Source organism: Chaetomium globosum, genomic scaffold (assembly GCF_000143365.1).
Source record: "Chaetomium globosum CBS 148.51 scaffold_6 genomic scaffold, whole genome shotgun sequence".
Classification (NCBI taxonomy): domain Eukaryota; kingdom Fungi; phylum Ascomycota; class Sordariomycetes; order Sordariales; family Chaetomiaceae; genus Chaetomium; species Chaetomium globosum.
In genome coordinates this window covers 862,854-878,396 of record NT_165981.1, presented here as the reverse complement: position 1 = coordinate 878,396, position 15,543 = coordinate 862,854, and the positions used below count along the sequence as shown (strand labels likewise).

At 55.0% G+C, this 15,543-nt stretch overlaps 4 protein-coding genes across 4 annotated transcripts; 1 reads left to right on the top strand and 3 right to left on the bottom strand.

Moving 5' to 3' along the window:
- Nucleotides 1-143: 143 nt before the first annotated feature.
- On the bottom strand, nucleotides 144-655 carry CHGG_08625 (uncharacterized protein; the record flags this gene model as incomplete). The annotated part of the gene is made up of 2 exons (XM_001226551.1): nucleotides 144-198; nucleotides 339-655. 2 exons carry the CDS (start codon nucleotides 653-655, stop codon nucleotides 144-146), a joined length of 372 nt encoding a protein of 123 aa, XP_001226552.1.
- A 2,233-nt stretch (nucleotides 656-2,888) lies between these two features.
- CHGG_08624 (uncharacterized protein) lies at nucleotides 2,889-6,693 on the top strand (the record flags this gene model as incomplete). Its single annotated transcript, XM_001226550.1, has 3 exons — nucleotides 2,889-4,349; nucleotides 4,475-5,243; nucleotides 5,948-6,693. 3 exons carry the CDS (start codon nucleotides 2,889-2,891, stop codon nucleotides 6,691-6,693), a joined length of 2,976 nt encoding a protein of 991 aa, XP_001226551.1.
- A 411-nt stretch (nucleotides 6,694-7,104) lies between these two features.
- CHGG_08623 (uncharacterized protein) lies at nucleotides 7,105-9,691 on the bottom strand (the record flags this gene model as incomplete). The annotated part of the gene is made up of 7 exons (XM_001226549.1): nucleotides 7,105-7,215; nucleotides 7,289-7,338; nucleotides 7,535-7,764; nucleotides 7,831-8,067; nucleotides 8,225-8,289; nucleotides 8,454-9,156; nucleotides 9,432-9,691. 7 exons carry the CDS (start codon nucleotides 9,689-9,691, stop codon nucleotides 7,105-7,107), a joined length of 1,656 nt encoding a protein of 551 aa, XP_001226550.1.
- A 1,471-nt stretch (nucleotides 9,692-11,162) lies between these two features.
- Nucleotides 11,163-13,883, bottom strand: CHGG_08622 (uncharacterized protein; the record flags this gene model as incomplete). The annotated part of the gene is made up of 6 exons (XM_001226548.1): nucleotides 11,163-11,662; nucleotides 12,118-12,610; nucleotides 12,664-13,003; nucleotides 13,064-13,545; nucleotides 13,606-13,772; nucleotides 13,835-13,883. 6 exons carry the CDS (start codon nucleotides 13,881-13,883, stop codon nucleotides 11,163-11,165), a joined length of 2,031 nt encoding a protein of 676 aa, XP_001226549.1.
- Nucleotides 13,884-15,543: the final 1,660 nt, after the last annotated feature.

Here is a 15,543-nt window from a genome sequence, read left to right as displayed (position 1 = left end):
GCCCTTCGGGGGGTGGTTCGAACGAGACGTTATTGATGCAGCCCGCGCTAGAGGAAAGTGGAGCAGATGGGGGTACTGTTGACAAAGGTCCCCTGTGGGATGGGGGAGATGATGATGCTGTGGCCGTGTAGGGACGACGCCGGCTATGCTGTATTCGTTGGTACGCGGCCGGCGGTCATTACCTTGTCGCCGTCGGCCCTGGGTTGAGGGTTAGCAACTTGGTTCGCCTACGTTTACACCCCACCGCTTTGGCCACTGCCGCCTTTCGGGGTGCAACGAAAGGGGGACAGCTGTGGCCTCGATTTTTCTGTGTTTTTGAGGCGGCATCCAACACGTACAATGTGACAACCAGGAGCGGACCGGTCATGAAGTTCCCGAGACTGACGCCGCCCCATCCGGCACCGTCCACCAGGGGCGCAACGATCTGCGCGACGAAGTCGGTCGTTGGCTCCTGGGGCGTCATCAGGCCGAATGTGAAGCTTGATGGTTCAATATTGCCGCGGAAGCGGATGTTCGTAACGACATCTGTGTACTTGCCGGCTTGCTCTCCCCTTGCGGAGATAGTTGCTGTCCCGGCTAGGAACAGCGCCCCTAGAGTGCTGAGAGGTGTTAGATATTGCATTTTTCTGCAGAGATGGTGTCGTTTTGGGAACATGGTTTGGTAGTTGATTACATCAAGGTGTTTAGGAAATTGTGGAGGCAAGCTACGCAGAGTTGGGGAAGGCCAGCTACCTAACCGGCTCGCTGCCAGCATCGTGTCACTGGTGACTCCTATCGACAAAGAGGGCTCTTGTTGTCGTGTCCTCCGTCCTGAGTTTGAGAGGTCACACGATGCTCGCTCCCAGGAGCCTACCGGTTACGGATGAACGCAGGTGGCCATGATCAAAAGCGTTCCTGTGAGAAACAAGAGCTGGGGCATCCTTGGGGGTCAAGCAACGAGTCTTGTCGACTTGAACTTCTTTAGTGAGTAGTATAATCGGTTCCATATTACTATCAATAGACCCGATATATGTAGATGTTGCAGTGACTGCTTTGGCTCAGTGAATCGTTCCCCTTGCCGGTGGTTGGACCGCCAGAGGAAGGTAGGTACCTCAGTCGGGGTCACTTGGCCCCCGGACCAGGCCGGATTAACCACTCCCGGTATGCTCAAACAGCAACCTGGCATGGAACCTCGATCATCTGAACAAAACAGTGTTCAACAAGAACCGCCACCATTACTATAGCCTGCATCAGGGGTCTGCATCTATCTACCAAAGTAGTTTCGGAATCTACTAGTAGATAGAAAGCAGTGCTTTCTATCCACTCTACTTGGCCGGCTGCCAAGCTTCTATCCACTCTACCAGACCCTCATCTACGTAGATTTAAAGTGGGTAGATTGCCAAGTGATTACTAATATTTCAGCACATACCCTTTCGAGCCCGCCTCAAGCACGCCCCAGCCACCACCGCCCAGAGCGGTACATATTCCGGCTTTTCCGCACTCTTTGCGCCACGTTGGCTGAGACAGCTCACGTGACTAGTCACATGTGCCCTGCCCGCATGCTTTGGCTCTGGCAACCCATCATGGAAGTTCCGGAGAAAAGAGAGCCATCATTGGATGGTTGATGTTCTGTTATTGATGGGGAAATAGCAGATAGCTCATAGTTCCGAGGAAATCAACAAGTTGACAGCGAACCGGTTAAACGCTCCGTGTATGCTTTAGCAACAGCTTTACTGAGCATTGGAACATCCAACACACAACGCCCAAACCATCAATACCTTGTGATAAAGGGGTGTCAAGAAAATGCAAAATATGATCCAACCGTGATTCGAGCCCGCGGCTCTAGAGGGTCTTCCCTCGGACGTTCTGGCCTCTACATCAGCCTCTCAGGTAGTACCGTAGCGCCACACCGAGATCTTGGCCAGAAGCGCTCTAGATACCTAGGTCAAGTCATCTTTAGTTTATCAAGCGTAGAGAATCGCGCTGAGTGTCTTTTCTGCCTCGTTGCCGTGTCCTGCGCGTGTCCTGCGCGTGTCTGCCGCTCAGCTGGTGGCGCGTGTTCGCAGGCAAAACAAGCCGATTTTTGACGCCTCGCCAGAGCACGATGGCTTTAAGCGCCAGAGATGATTCCATGTGGGGAAAATAGTCTCTAGATGAGATTAAGATGATTGATGTATGTTTCAATTCGGTCGAACCACTTTTGGGAGTGAGTTGTCTAGATGATGTATGTAATGGTCTACGATAATTAAAATCTTGATATAAACTTGTCCGTCTCCTGGTCTAAATTGACCTGAATCACTCGACGCGTCCCGGAGGAGACCATATTATACATCCTGCTAATATAAATTTTGCTGAATTTAATGATACTATTAGCTTCACTGTATCCCGACTTGTCGGAGAGTTCTTGCCAAAAGATTAGTCTCTAGATAATGGTTGCTTGGAAGGACTGACAGGAGGTTTACCCCGCGATAGGCGGGGTAATCGGTACACAGCAAACTTTCGTTACAAAGCAACTCCGTCACTAACAATTTTGAAGTCGAGGTCCTTCGATCCTAACAAGACCATTTCAATTTATTGCTCAGCAACGAATCGTGTCACCGGCGTCGGTTTGCCTTCATTCAGTTTGCAAAATTCAGGCGAGTCGAGCGCGAGCATTTTCCATGATAGTAGCTACTGAATCGCAGTCCTGATATGATGAGACTTAATGGTACGCCTCCTGCCGGTTTTCGAGCTGCTAATTGTGGGTTTCAACTTGTACTACCGCGGTCTCCAGTAACAGCAATCTCCCAAGAATCCTACCGCTCATGGACATTGACAGGGCTTCGTGAAGACGCGTTTGACCGCGTTCTTGCAAGCCAGTGAGCGTCAGCCAAAATCTACAATATAAAATTCCCTTTGCCCCCATCAATATGTCATCTTCCTTCTTCCTCCTCTCAGCAGACAAGCGAGATCGCATCCAGTTCTTTCTCGACTCACTTGAGCCCACTCCACCGAACATGAGCGACATGTCCCAGGACAGCCTGCGGTCATCCAGCCTCTCTGAGTCGCTGCTCTCCGATCCCATTGACCCCCCCTTGAGCGAGACCGGTACCACCCTGCCCTCGGAGGCTTCACAACGTCCTCAAACATGGGATGATGTCCCTCAAACCTACAAAGTCGGTGATGGTGGCGTGCATCTCATGCCAAGGATGGGCATCACAAGGGGTTGGTTCTGGGAATACGGATTCAGAGTTCGCAGGAAAGAAGACAACCCCAAGGTCATCCGTTGGCTCTGCAAGGCCTGTTCCTGTGCGAAGAGACCACCGAGAAACCCGTATACCCTCCTTGCCTCGAACCCCGAGAACATCTACAGGCACCTAGCAGTTCAACACAAGATCTTCTCAGAAGACCCTAGCCAAGCCGACAAGTACAGAAAGAAGCCGGCCCTCCACCATCAGTCCTCGATCGATACATTTACAAAGAAACGGAAAGTCGACGCAGCCTTTGAGCAAGATCAGATTGCTCGGTTCGACAAGATGAAGTTCCGACGGCTCATTGTCAACTGGCTTGTTGAAGCGAACTTGCCCTTCACCGCAGCCACCAGCCCAGCCCTTCAAGCTGCCTTCCACTACGCTAATGCGCGTCAAGTGGCGGCCCAACAAGCGATGCCGGACCCTCGGGCTGTCAGGAAGCAGATCTTGAGCGACTTTTACAAGTACAAGAGTCGTGTGACGGAGGCATTGGCACGGAGTCCTGGGCAGGTACACATTGCATTTGATGGATGGACCTCTCTTAACCGTCACGGCTTTTTGGCCATCAACGCTCAGTTTCTTGATGAGAACTTTGAGCCGAGGAAGGTCCTTCTCGATCTACCTCATGTGGAAGGGAATCACACCGGTGTCAATATGGGCTGCGCACGTCGAAGAGGTCCTTCCAGCAGTTTGGTATCACAACTACGTCGACTCAACTCGGCTACTTCACAGTTGACAACGCTTCCAACAACGATACGGCACTGGCAGAACTCGTGGCCCTTAAAGGACTTGAAGCTCGTGACGCCCCCGAAGATCCGAATTCGTTGCTTCGGCCACATTCTCAATCTGGTCGCTCGTGCCCTGTTGTACCCCAAAGAAGCACAACTCCCAGAGGATATCGACGAAGACGACTTTGATAGCTGGAGGAGATCTGGGCCAATTGGCCGCCTGCATAACCTCGTGGTCTGGATACCACCGGTCCCAGTTGGCAACCGACTTCCTACGCAACCCTCCAGAAAGAGGCCGGGCCGTACGAAGACTCTTGACGTGGTCGTTGACAACGTCGACACGGTGGCTTTCCCAATTCTACATGATGAAGCGGGTCACTCGAGCTGCGGCCGTTTATTGAGGAGCTTGTTGGTGAGGCCAGCTCACAGTTTGCAACCGGGCGATCTCAGTCACAGCGGCAGAGAGGCCCGCTCGCGGGGCTCCATGTGTTTGGCAAGAAACCTGCCTGTCTTGTGGACGATAACATCCTGACCAAGGATGACTGGAGCGCGATTCAATGGTTCTGCGCGATCCTGGAACATTTTGAGAAACGTCTCAAGATGTTGGAAGGGGATAACCAGCTCCGAGTTCGCCGGGGGGGCAGGACGACCCGACTCAGTGGCATTTGGGAGGTCTTCTCAGCGTTTGATCAGCTGCTTCACAAGCTTGAGAATGCTAAGGTTGAGGCAAAGTCTCGCCCAGCGCCGAGCTATTATCAAGGATGTGTCAACGCTGCTTGGGACAAACTTGATCAATACTGGTCCAAGATCGCCGAATCGCCTATCTACTACGCCGCCACCGTCCTTCACCCCGGATTTGGTCTGCAGTATCTCACCGGCGCCCTTCAGGATCAGCCAGAAAAAGGCCTTTCACGCATCGAGGCCATGGCCGCCAAGAAGAGAGGGCGTGAGTGGGCAGCTGAGGCCGAGAAGATGGTACGTGGTCTCTGGGAACAACAATATCGAGATCTTGACCCTGATCCTCGATGGGGTGTGTTATCTCCAGCCTCCCCAGATATGGACCACTCGGATCTCGACGAGGAAGAGCGAGCCATCCACCGCAAACGCAACCTCAGCACAATCAGCAGCGGGCCATCAACTACACAAGCGGTTGATGAACTGGATCGTTGGCTTCTCTCAGTCGAGGGGAGATACCTTTCTCCCAAGGCCGACCCGATTAAGTACTGGGTGGACCGCCGCTTCGAATATCCCCGACTGGCAAAGATGGCCTTTGACGTGCTCAACGTCCCTCCTATGGCAGCTGAGTGTGAGAGAACATTCTCAGCTGCTGGCTGCATGGTCACGCCACGACGGACACGCCTTGGAACTGACGTGATCTCTGCCGCTCAAACGATCAGATCGTGGGTGAAGGCCGGATTGATGGATGACTATGATGGAATCGCCCTCCGAGATGTCAGCATTGAGGCGCTTGAGGATGGAATATGCGGGCAAACTGAAGGTGAAGTAGCATGAGGTGGCCGACTCGTGGCTAGGTAGAAGTATGTTAGAAGTCATGGGTCCTGTTATCGGAACATCCTTACCCGCCCAAGCCTTGGCAATCTACCTAAATAGAATCTACATTGATAGAATAGCTTCCTATTCTATCAACTCTACCTCGGGTCGGCTGACTAATGTATCTATTCTATCTACTTTGGGGTCGCCGTGGGTAGAAGTGGATAGATGCAGAACCCTGGCCTGCATTCAGCGTGACTCTCCGGAAAGCAAGCGCTATTATGGCTTTCCTTTCCCACTTCCGCACGCAAATCATCTCTTGGTGGCAAAATACGCCTCTACCAGCCGGTACGTCCGCAGCCTTCCAATCTTGGAACGAATTCAATGAGCGCGCCAATCAATGGCGTGCCGTAGAGGCTGCACAAGAGGTACCACCGGATGGCAAAGCGAGACAGGGAGCCACCGACCGACCATACACCCTTGTGACCTGGAATGTGGACTACTCCTCCCCCCTTCCAGGCCAACGTCTCTCTGCCATTCTCTCGCATATTCTTTTGCTATCCCCGGCGGTCGACGTCATATTTCTCCAAGAACTCTCTCGCGAAGCTTTCCTGACCCTATTAAACGAGCCTAAAATTCGCCAGAGTTGGTTTCTCAGCGACGCAGACGCCATCCTTCCGGCTGGGCAATCATTCACAACTATCACCCTTCTCTCCAAGGCGCGCTTCCAGAGACCCGGCCGTCTCTGGCGAGTCAAGTATCAAAGCCGCTTCGAAAGGGATGCGCTCTGTTGCGACGTTTTCGCTCCAACAGCTTCCGATGAACCTGGTGAAGGTACCCGCATGCGACTTGTCAACGTGCACTTAGACTCTCTCCCTATCCAGACCTCCCTCCGGCCAAACCAAGTCTCTATCGTCGCTGTCCTGCTCAAGTGTGCAGGCCGGGGCCTTGTTGCGGGTGACTTCAACCCGGTCCTGCCCGCTGATAGCACCCTCGTTCAAGACAACGGCCTTGTGGATTCGTGGGCTGAGCTCCACCCCGGCGATCCCGGGTTCACCTGGGGTGTCGACGGGAAAGAGCCATTCCCACCGAATCGAATGGACAAGGTTGCTGTGGTTGGGCTGAGGGCAGAGGACATGGAGATACTACCACCGGGAAACCTAATGAGGAGAGAACAGGGGGGAGATTCTGGCCAAAATGTTGTGGCTTGGAGCGACCATTCCGGCCTGAGATGTTCATTTAGGCTATTAGAGGAGCGCCATTGACGCAATATCCATATGGGGCCACCACGGTTCCGACTCTCACGTCGGAACCGCTACGGCCATGAATACAGCAGGAAGGCAAGGTTGGCGGATGATGCTTGTCAACTTCGCAGAATGCATGTAATTATGGACATTGATTCGGGCCTCGCGAAATGTACGTGATGTACACTTCGGCTATTTTAACACGAACAACAATAAACGGAAGCTTGTTCTAGTGATTAACCACAACTCGGAGAAATGTGGCGTCCAAAAACATGTTTTACAGTCGAGGTTGGCAATCTTCTCTTACCTTTCCGGCTTCAGGGGCACTGTTCCACGAACAAACGAATAGTACCCTTGGGCTTGGTTGGGGCTACCGTACTCATCCCTAACATTTCCATCTCTAGTGTAATGGCCGGCGATTTGGTTGCTAGCCTACCACTTGTCTGTCGACTTGGTCGTGAGCATTCCACGCGTGGTCGGGAGATCGGCCGAGTAGAATGTGAGCTGTAATCCCGCTGCCAGCCCGGTGTCCCTCGGACTTGTCTGTCACGTAGTCACGTAGATGATGCCATTTTGATCATCTGTTAGGTAGGCCGGCCACGTAGAAGAGCCCTACTTGGACCGAGTTGTTTGCTCCTCGTTTCCGCCGGGCATACGTTGAACGGTCTGGACATGGCAGAGTTCAAGTTATTATCGCTATAAGTGGGAGTGACAAGGGTTGGCATTCATATATCCGTGGAGGCGTATTCAGGGGGTGACTCTTGGTTTCATAGTCGGGGACACCTTGGGCTGTCATGCTGTGCTGTTGATGCCTACCCGAGGGGCATGCCGACCCCTTGGCTACCTAGGTACACACACGTACATGTATCGTCCGCCGGGGCATTCTCAGGCAACAAGAGATGTGCCAAATGCAGGGGTACTCCATGGCGCAGGAATTGTTCAAAAGCATCTGCAGCCTCCCCCACTATGTCCTCATCCGTAACAGGGTGAATACCGGTAATTAAGCCCAGACACCACACGCCCCCAAAGTGAGTGCCAGCAGGGAGCAACGGAACTAGAGGATGAATCCACCAGCTCCCGCCAGAGTTGTCGCTCAGAAAGGTCGGATTCACAGATCATGTATGTTGTTGATGTAGGCCAGTTGATGAACAACCACACAGAACCACGCCGACGGCCCCCAAAGAGCTAAAGGCGTCACGATCGGGGAGTTTCGTCCGTGCCAGGGGTATGGGAACCCTTGGATACGGTTGTTGTCCGCCTGGAGGTGCAGGACCCTTGCCTACTGATGTTGCTCGTTGTGGGCTGTGCAACCCCGTGGCTATTGTTGTTGTCCGTTCGGGGGCGTGGAACCCCTTGGCAAATGCGGCATTCACATCATGAGGGGCCGAGGGCGAACTAACGATAGTATATTTGTCCTAGACTTGCTTTCGCATTGTCCGAGGACCGACTATAGTACATGTACAAACAAACAAGAAGCGAGGCAGTCCAAGCAAAAAAAAAAAAAAAAAAGAAAACAAGAAAAACAGCAAAAATTCAAATGTAGTCCTCGTACCCGTGCTTGACCGCCAAACCGGCCAAGCGATCCAGGCACGAAGCGGCATCTCGACCGGGCAGGAACTAAACGACATCCCTCGTCAGCAATCACTCATACAAGCAATCCACCCCCCCAGAGCCAGAGCCAGAGCCAACTGCAACCACAGCCAGCCAGCCAGCCAGCCTCCCAGGAGGCAACCAAAGCCCAACCCAGCAAATCACAGGGCAAGATCAGAACAGTAACTCACCTCGCGCATATCCTCATACTCCACCTCCTTACACCGCAGCAACAACAACTTCACCGTCTCCTCGTGGGTCCACGCGCCCCGGCTCACGCGGTCGGCCAGCTCGGCGGCGGCGGCGGCGGCCTCGGCCTGGCGCACGCGTGGCGTGCTGGGCCGCGACGTCGGCAGCGGCGTGCGCTTGCTGCTGCTGCTGCTGCCGCCGCTGTTGGCGATGGTGCCCGTGGTGGTGGTGTACGGGGTGGACCTTTTGGTGGGGGTGGTTACGGCCCAGGGGGTGGCGGGGTTGGTGATGGTGGTGGTGGTGGTGGTGGTGGTGGTGGGTGCGGATGTGGTGGGCGTGTGGATGGCGGGTTGTTTGCCCTTGTTGATTTTGGTGGGCGTGCTGGGGTGGGAGGACGAAGAAGCCGCCTTGTCGGTTCCTTGGGTTTTTGGGCTGTCCGCTGCGCTGGGGCTGTAAGCCGGGAGCTTTCCGACTGCCACTGACGAGCCCGCTAGAGGGGAGTCGATGTCCATGTTGTCGCCCGCCTCATCGACATCGTCAGCCTCGTCGACATCATCCTCGATCGTGATTACGCCCTGGGCGTGGCTGGACTCGGCCGCTTCCAGCACTCCCATAGCAGCCCTGGCAATTTGCGCGGCATTGATGGGCGTGAAGCGGGTGGTTCGGGTAATGCGCAGCTTCAGTGGGAGTCTCTGGAGCGCTTTTCTGTGACAGACTGGTTGCGGGCATCGATGTGCATGAAGCGATGGGCAGTGTTAGCGGGAACCTGTTGAGCGCCCTCTGCGACAGGCTGCTTGTGGGCATCAATGGGTGTGAAGCGGGCGGCCGGATAATGAACAGCGTCAGTGGGAGCGTCTTCAGCGCCCTCCACGACAGGCTGCTTGTGGGCATCGATGGGCTTGAAGGGGGTGGCCGCGGAGCGGGTGGCTGGATAATTGGCAGTGCCCGTGGGAATCTCTTGAACACCCTCCACGACAGACTGCTTGGCGGCATCCTCCTGCTTCACACCCTCGTTCTTCTTGCCCTTAGAATGGCAAGCGTCAGGATCACCCACACGCTGAAAGGTCAGGCTCTTGCACGGGATAAGTTGAGTTCTGGCCCTCTCGGGCTCTGTGTGGATCCAAAGACCGGCGAGCTCTTCCTGCTTGCTGTCGCAGAAGTCAACCCGACGAAGACTGCCGGGCACCAGCTGATCCAAGCATCCCATGCACTGGCAGTGACCGATAATTGCTTTACACATGATGTTGATGTGTAATTGATGTGTAGTCGATGATTGTTTTATGGGAATTGTTGAAGTTGTGGATTGAAAGGGTCGGAATACTCGAAGCTGGTGGAAGAAGTGGGAAGAGGCGGGAAGAGTTAGAACGTGGAAATCCCAGAGTCGGTGGGAAGAAAGACACGGTCAAGTGGGAGTCCGAGTGCAAGGCAATTCTCAGTGAAAGAATTGAAAGGTCAAATGGCAGGGCAGTCTGAGCGTGAGGTGGCTGAAAAGCTTTCGATCAGGTCAAGTGACAGACCAAGGGCGACAAGACGAACAAGTGGGAGAGGGGGAGCCTGACGTGGAAGAGGGGAGGCGAACGCGTTGACTTGGAAGAGGAGAAGTCGAGAGACCGGTGTCGAAAGCAAAGCTATTAAATAAACAAAGCTATTGAATAAACAGGAAGGAAAGCAGTGCGTAACTCCCGGTAACACTACCTTTGGCGTTGCCATCAAGATGGGACGAACAACATTACTAGTGACTTTGCGTGATGGCTAGCAACACCTATGGAAGGCGCACGGCCTTTGATCACATCACGCGTTTTATGAACGCGTTTTAGAATCACGCGTTGTTCAAATTGTGAACCCTAAGTACTGCTACTGGGCTGGGACTCGTGTCGTGACCATCGCGTTCAAAAAGACAGGAACTGTAGCAGACATCTACAGCTTTGTACTTATATCTTTAATCCATGTGACAACTCGACATGGAAACTTGACGTGGCAGCCCTTCTTCGAGATACAGACGGAAATTCAGTGTTGATAAAGGGGCCCGGAGTCATCCCCCATTGTGCTTTCGGGGCACTCCGGGGGTAATGTTGCCAACCTGCTTCCCCAGACGTGGTGGAGTGAATAATACTTCCATGAATAGAAAGGACTGTGAAATTAAAAGAGGAGTGACAGAATAGGCAAATCCTTTTATGCTACCGATTCAGAGGAAGGAATGGCTCTAGCTTTGGGCTACTTAAACTTGGCGTGGATGACTGGAAGGCTTGAAGCCTCAGGAGCTCCAAGAAAGAACTAGCTGTCTCTGGGTCACACGAACTTTTGGGACCTCAGAACTACCTCCCTACCCCGCTCAAGTCTAACTTTAAGTTTCCTTCTCGTTAGCGGTTAAAACAAACTTAAACATGTCAAGTCACTCCCAAGACAGCCACGATGCCTCACTACAAAGAATCAGAAAGACATCAATGCAGGCCAACATTCGGCAAAAGGAGCAACGAACATGTGGTTTTCTTCCTCCTTTATTGAAGAACCAGCTTCGAGCAGCCCGGGCGGGTGTCAGGCAACAACACATTTAGACAATTATCATATGCCATGGCAGACATGCACACGGTCACACACTACACTAGAGACGTCCATTGGTGATTCATGAATGTTACATTGCTCTGACCACTATCTGAGATCCAGAGAATCGTGTGCTACCCCGACCCCCGACGCGGCCCCAAACCCCCAACCTACGACCGCACAGCCAAAATGCGCTGCGCAGCCTGCTCAGCCACAATAACAATCATGGCCGACGGGTTGCCGGTCGACATGCCCGGGAAGATGGACGCATCCACCACGAACAAGTTATCGGTACCATAGACCTTGGTATCCAGATCCACAACGGCGGTACCACCGTTGCGGCCGTCGTCCGAGCCCAGCTTGGCGGTGCCCATCCAGTGGTTGGCGCGGCGGTTGGAGGGTCCGACGGCCAGGCCGTTGACGTAGTCCTCGACGGAGCCCTCGGGCGGGGGCAGGACCCAGGTGATGTTGGGGATGACGTTGAGCGCGTTCTGCACGTTCTTGATGCCCTGGATCACGGCCTTCGAGATCCGAGTCGTCGTGCAGGTAGGGGTGCTCCTTGACGACCGTGGCCAGGCCTTTCGGTGATGGTCATGCGGCCGCGCGAGACGACACCACGGCCGAGGTACTGGCTGAGGGTCATGGCGTCTGGGAGGGGAGGTGTTAGTGTCTGTGGGGGGTTGGGTGGTGGTAGGGGAGTGAATGCTTACGGCTGGAGTTGGTGAACTCGGTGCTGCCCTCGACGCGGGCAGTCCACTGGAACTGGCGGACCTTGCCGTCAGAAGGAGTAACCTCGTCCCACATCTGTTGATGTTGTCAGTAAAACGCGAGCGTCACTTTGCTAATCCTGGATAATGCTTACCATGGGGCCAATGTTGGGAGCAGCTTGGGCAAGAATGCCGGAGCGCTTGTCAAGGTAGGCCGCCTCGTCATCGGCGTTGGGGGTGTCCCAAGCTTCATAGAAGTCATAGAAGACGACATCGGGGTGGGTGAGGATAAGATCGGTGTTGAGGTGGTCCATCAGGTTGTAGCCGACGGGGAGGTCGATCCAGTCCTCCTTGGCAACGAAGGTCTCGCCGTCCTTGGAGCTGGCGACAACCTCAAGCTGGTCTTCGGGGCCGATACCGCTACGGAGGAGGAGCTTGGCCGAGCCGAAAGCACCAGCGGAGAAGATGACACCGCCCTTCTCATTAAGCTTGATGGTGCCGCTGTAGCCGCCATCAGTCAGGCACTCCAGCTCAACACCAGTGACCTTGCTGCCACTGCGAACGGCGCGGCGGACGGCAGTGTTGGTCCACAGGTCGAAGTTGTCACGGCCGTCAGCCGAAACGAGGTAGGTAGCCAGCGGGCCGTCTCTCTCGCCACCGGCAAACATGAAGTGGCTGTGGGCAAAGGTGTGGTTCTTGGAGTTGGGCTCGTCGTTGGCAACGACCGAGGTCCAGCCAGATTCGGCAAGGCCGCCGGAGAGGACCTCAAACCCTTCCTGGCGGTACAGCTCACCGTCAACCGACGGGTGCCAGGTACCCGGGATACGGCTGAAGACGCGCTCGGTCGCAGCGGAAACGTCACTAGAGTGCCAGCCATTGGGGAAGTTCTCGTCCCAGTCCAAGTGGTTGGGCTACCGGCGGGGTCAGCTTTTACATCATCGGCTCGGGATCAGGAGAAGCTCACCTTCCACCACAGACCAGCGTTGACAGCAGTGCCGCCACCCAGGACGCAACCGGCCATCTGGTCGGTATCAGTGCAGGCAATGCCGGCGGAGTCAACCCAGATCTGGTTGCACAGGCCCGGAACGTCAAAGCGGGTAAGGTCGGTGCCCTCAAGCCAGTCGGGCTTCATGGTTCCCTTCCAGCGGCCGGTCGAGGGGGGTCCCTTCTCGATAAGCAGAACCTTGTGGCCGGCCTCGCTGAGCTTGTCGGCAACGGGGATACCACCGGCACCACCGCCAACAACGATGTAATCATAGGTGGTCTCAGGCGCCGCCTTGCATTCGGCAATAGGGCCGCCGGAGCTGTGCGTAGAGTTAGCAACCCCCCAGCAGCGCTTTCACATTGGACTTTGTTAAACTCACCCATCGCAGGTGGTCTCCGGGGTGGTAGTGGCCAGAGCGGCCCACTCCTCATACGATTCCGAAGGAGCACCCTCGAGAGCGGCACCCCACTGTCCAAAGCCGTTGTCGTGGAAGCCGAAGGTGGCGGTATCCGGGCAGGAGGCGCCCTCAAGGCCGGTCTTGGCGGCGGCACGGCCGAGGACGAGGTTTCCGGCGGTGGTCGAGACGCTGCCAGTGGCGCCGTCCTGGTCCCAGGCGAAGCAGTTCTCGCAGCGGAAGAGCACCTCGAAACCGGTGTCGCTGACGGTGGACGAGATCTGGGTCAGCTTGGCGTCGCCCGTGTAGAGCGGCGGGAGGGTGTAGCCGGTGGCGTAGCGGAACGAGGTGTAGACGGTGCCCTCGCTGGCGTAGGCGACGAGCAGCAGCGCCTGCGACATCTGGCCGGACTGGCCGTGGGAGATGGCGCAGTATCCCGGGGCAGAGGCATCAGCAACCGCGCAGCGCTGTAATAAAGAGTGAGCAAGAATGTTCATGTTGCCATACACCATATCATATCAACGTACCAGGAGACCAATGTACTCAGTGGCATCCGTGGTCAAGGCGTCCGCAGGCAGGGCCATACCGAAGGTGAAGGCAGCTCCGGAGGTAGCCTCCCACGTGTTGAAGGTGATACCCGTCTTCTCATCGGTGTAGGTTCCGGCGGTCATTTGTGCGGCACATTGTTGCAGAGCTTTGAGACAGAGTTAGCAACCCGCTGTTTTTCTAAGCTTCTAGAAACCGCTCGAGACTTACACAACGACGCCGCCAGGGCGGTTGCCCCGATGCGCCTGGAGAACTTCATGGTTCCAATGCAGCCAAAGCTCAGAGACTGGTCCTGTAGGTCAGGCTGGGCCCAGAAAAGACAAGCACCTTCCCGATGTCTGGTGTCAGGGCAGGCGCGACGCCTAAATATCTTCTCTCGGTCTGCCCGAGCGGAGCATGACAAACCCCTGGCCTCCACTCGCGCATCTTCGAAGGTGTTGACGGAACGGCTCTCCGGGAAACGAAAGGGAGGGTCACCGAGAGGATGGATCCTGCGGAAGAATGACAAGCGGAGATGGGCCCAGATAGATTGGGCTGCAGGTCCCGAGTATAGCCTCCAACCAGAAGCATATGGGATCGGCGTGCTAGCCGCGCATGATTCATATTAAAGGGAGCGTGTAAATTGGGGAAGCAGGCGCGTGGTGGGCCTTCCCCAACTTTTCTCCAGGGGGGCTGGCCAAGCTGATTGACAGGGGCGGCACTACAGAGCCATGCTCGCCATGGAAGCAGACACAGGCAGCGTAGCACGCGGAAGCAAGCGCCGATGGGGAGATGCATCCCATGGCGCATGCCCGGCAACCTTGATGTTTCTCGCGGGGGTCCCTCCGAAGGCGAATCAGCGGCATGTCGATTCGCCAGCGCCACGAGGATACCAGCGCATGGTGATTCGCGGGGAAACAGAGCTGCTGCTGGCTCGGGGTCCTTGGGCGGAGGGTCCGCAGCGGGCCGGATGTAACCTTCGGGTGAGGCTTCAACGGTTCGAAGGGGCTCCAGAAGGGGAATGCGATTTTCGGTCGGGCTTCGACGTCGACTTGGACCCCATTGGTAGTTTGTCTTGTTCAGCTGCTCGGAGCTTGACGAGATACCCGGAGGTGCAATTTTAGGTTTGCCAACATCGAGAATTCACGATTCGAAGCTCTGTTTCGCGGCCTGTGGTTTTTGAAGGGGTCTTGTGCGCTGGAAGCGGTAATCTTCCCCCACTTTGGATAAAATCCCCGGTCATGCTCAATGCCGTTTTGCTGACTGACCCCTCCGTCTTCATCTATCCTGGAACTTCGCCCTCGCCTCGAAGGCGATTCTGCTCAGCAAATCAGCCTATACCCAATCAACTTGCGTATAGTAAGCAGCGGTCCGACGGCCCAGTCGTCACGTGTGCCGTTTTCGTTGGCTCGGTAGATGCTTAAATCATTGTTTGTTGCGTAAACATACAAGATGCAGGAGGATTTCAATGTAAGAGGACTCTCGGTTAGAGTTGAAGGAAACCCGCTTTTCCCCCGAGAAAACGGCGGGATGCAAGAACTGGAAGGGCCGAAACTCTCAGGCAGAGCGAACGGAAGTTAGGTCACAAGTGGCTTTGGAATGGAAAACGGGAAAATAAAATTGAAGGACATCGGGAAGTGGGCGAGGAGCAATAAGCACCGAGGTACTCAGAGATAATGTTCCTCGAACGTTTTCCATTTGCAATCAGGTTGAGTATTTTGTAATAGTGATGAGCCAACGAGTCTTTGCCAACCTGCCCTGGCTCTTGTCGAAGACTTCCGCGGATGCGCGGCCAGATGTTGGCTGGGCATGAAAATCTGGGGCCTGATTGATTAAGTAGAAGGTAAACAAGGAAGACAAATGGAAATCCAGACGGACGACAGAACAGTTTTCTTGGGTGGGGGTTGGTTGTTCCTTCCCGGTGTAGAAGCTTCAGTTTC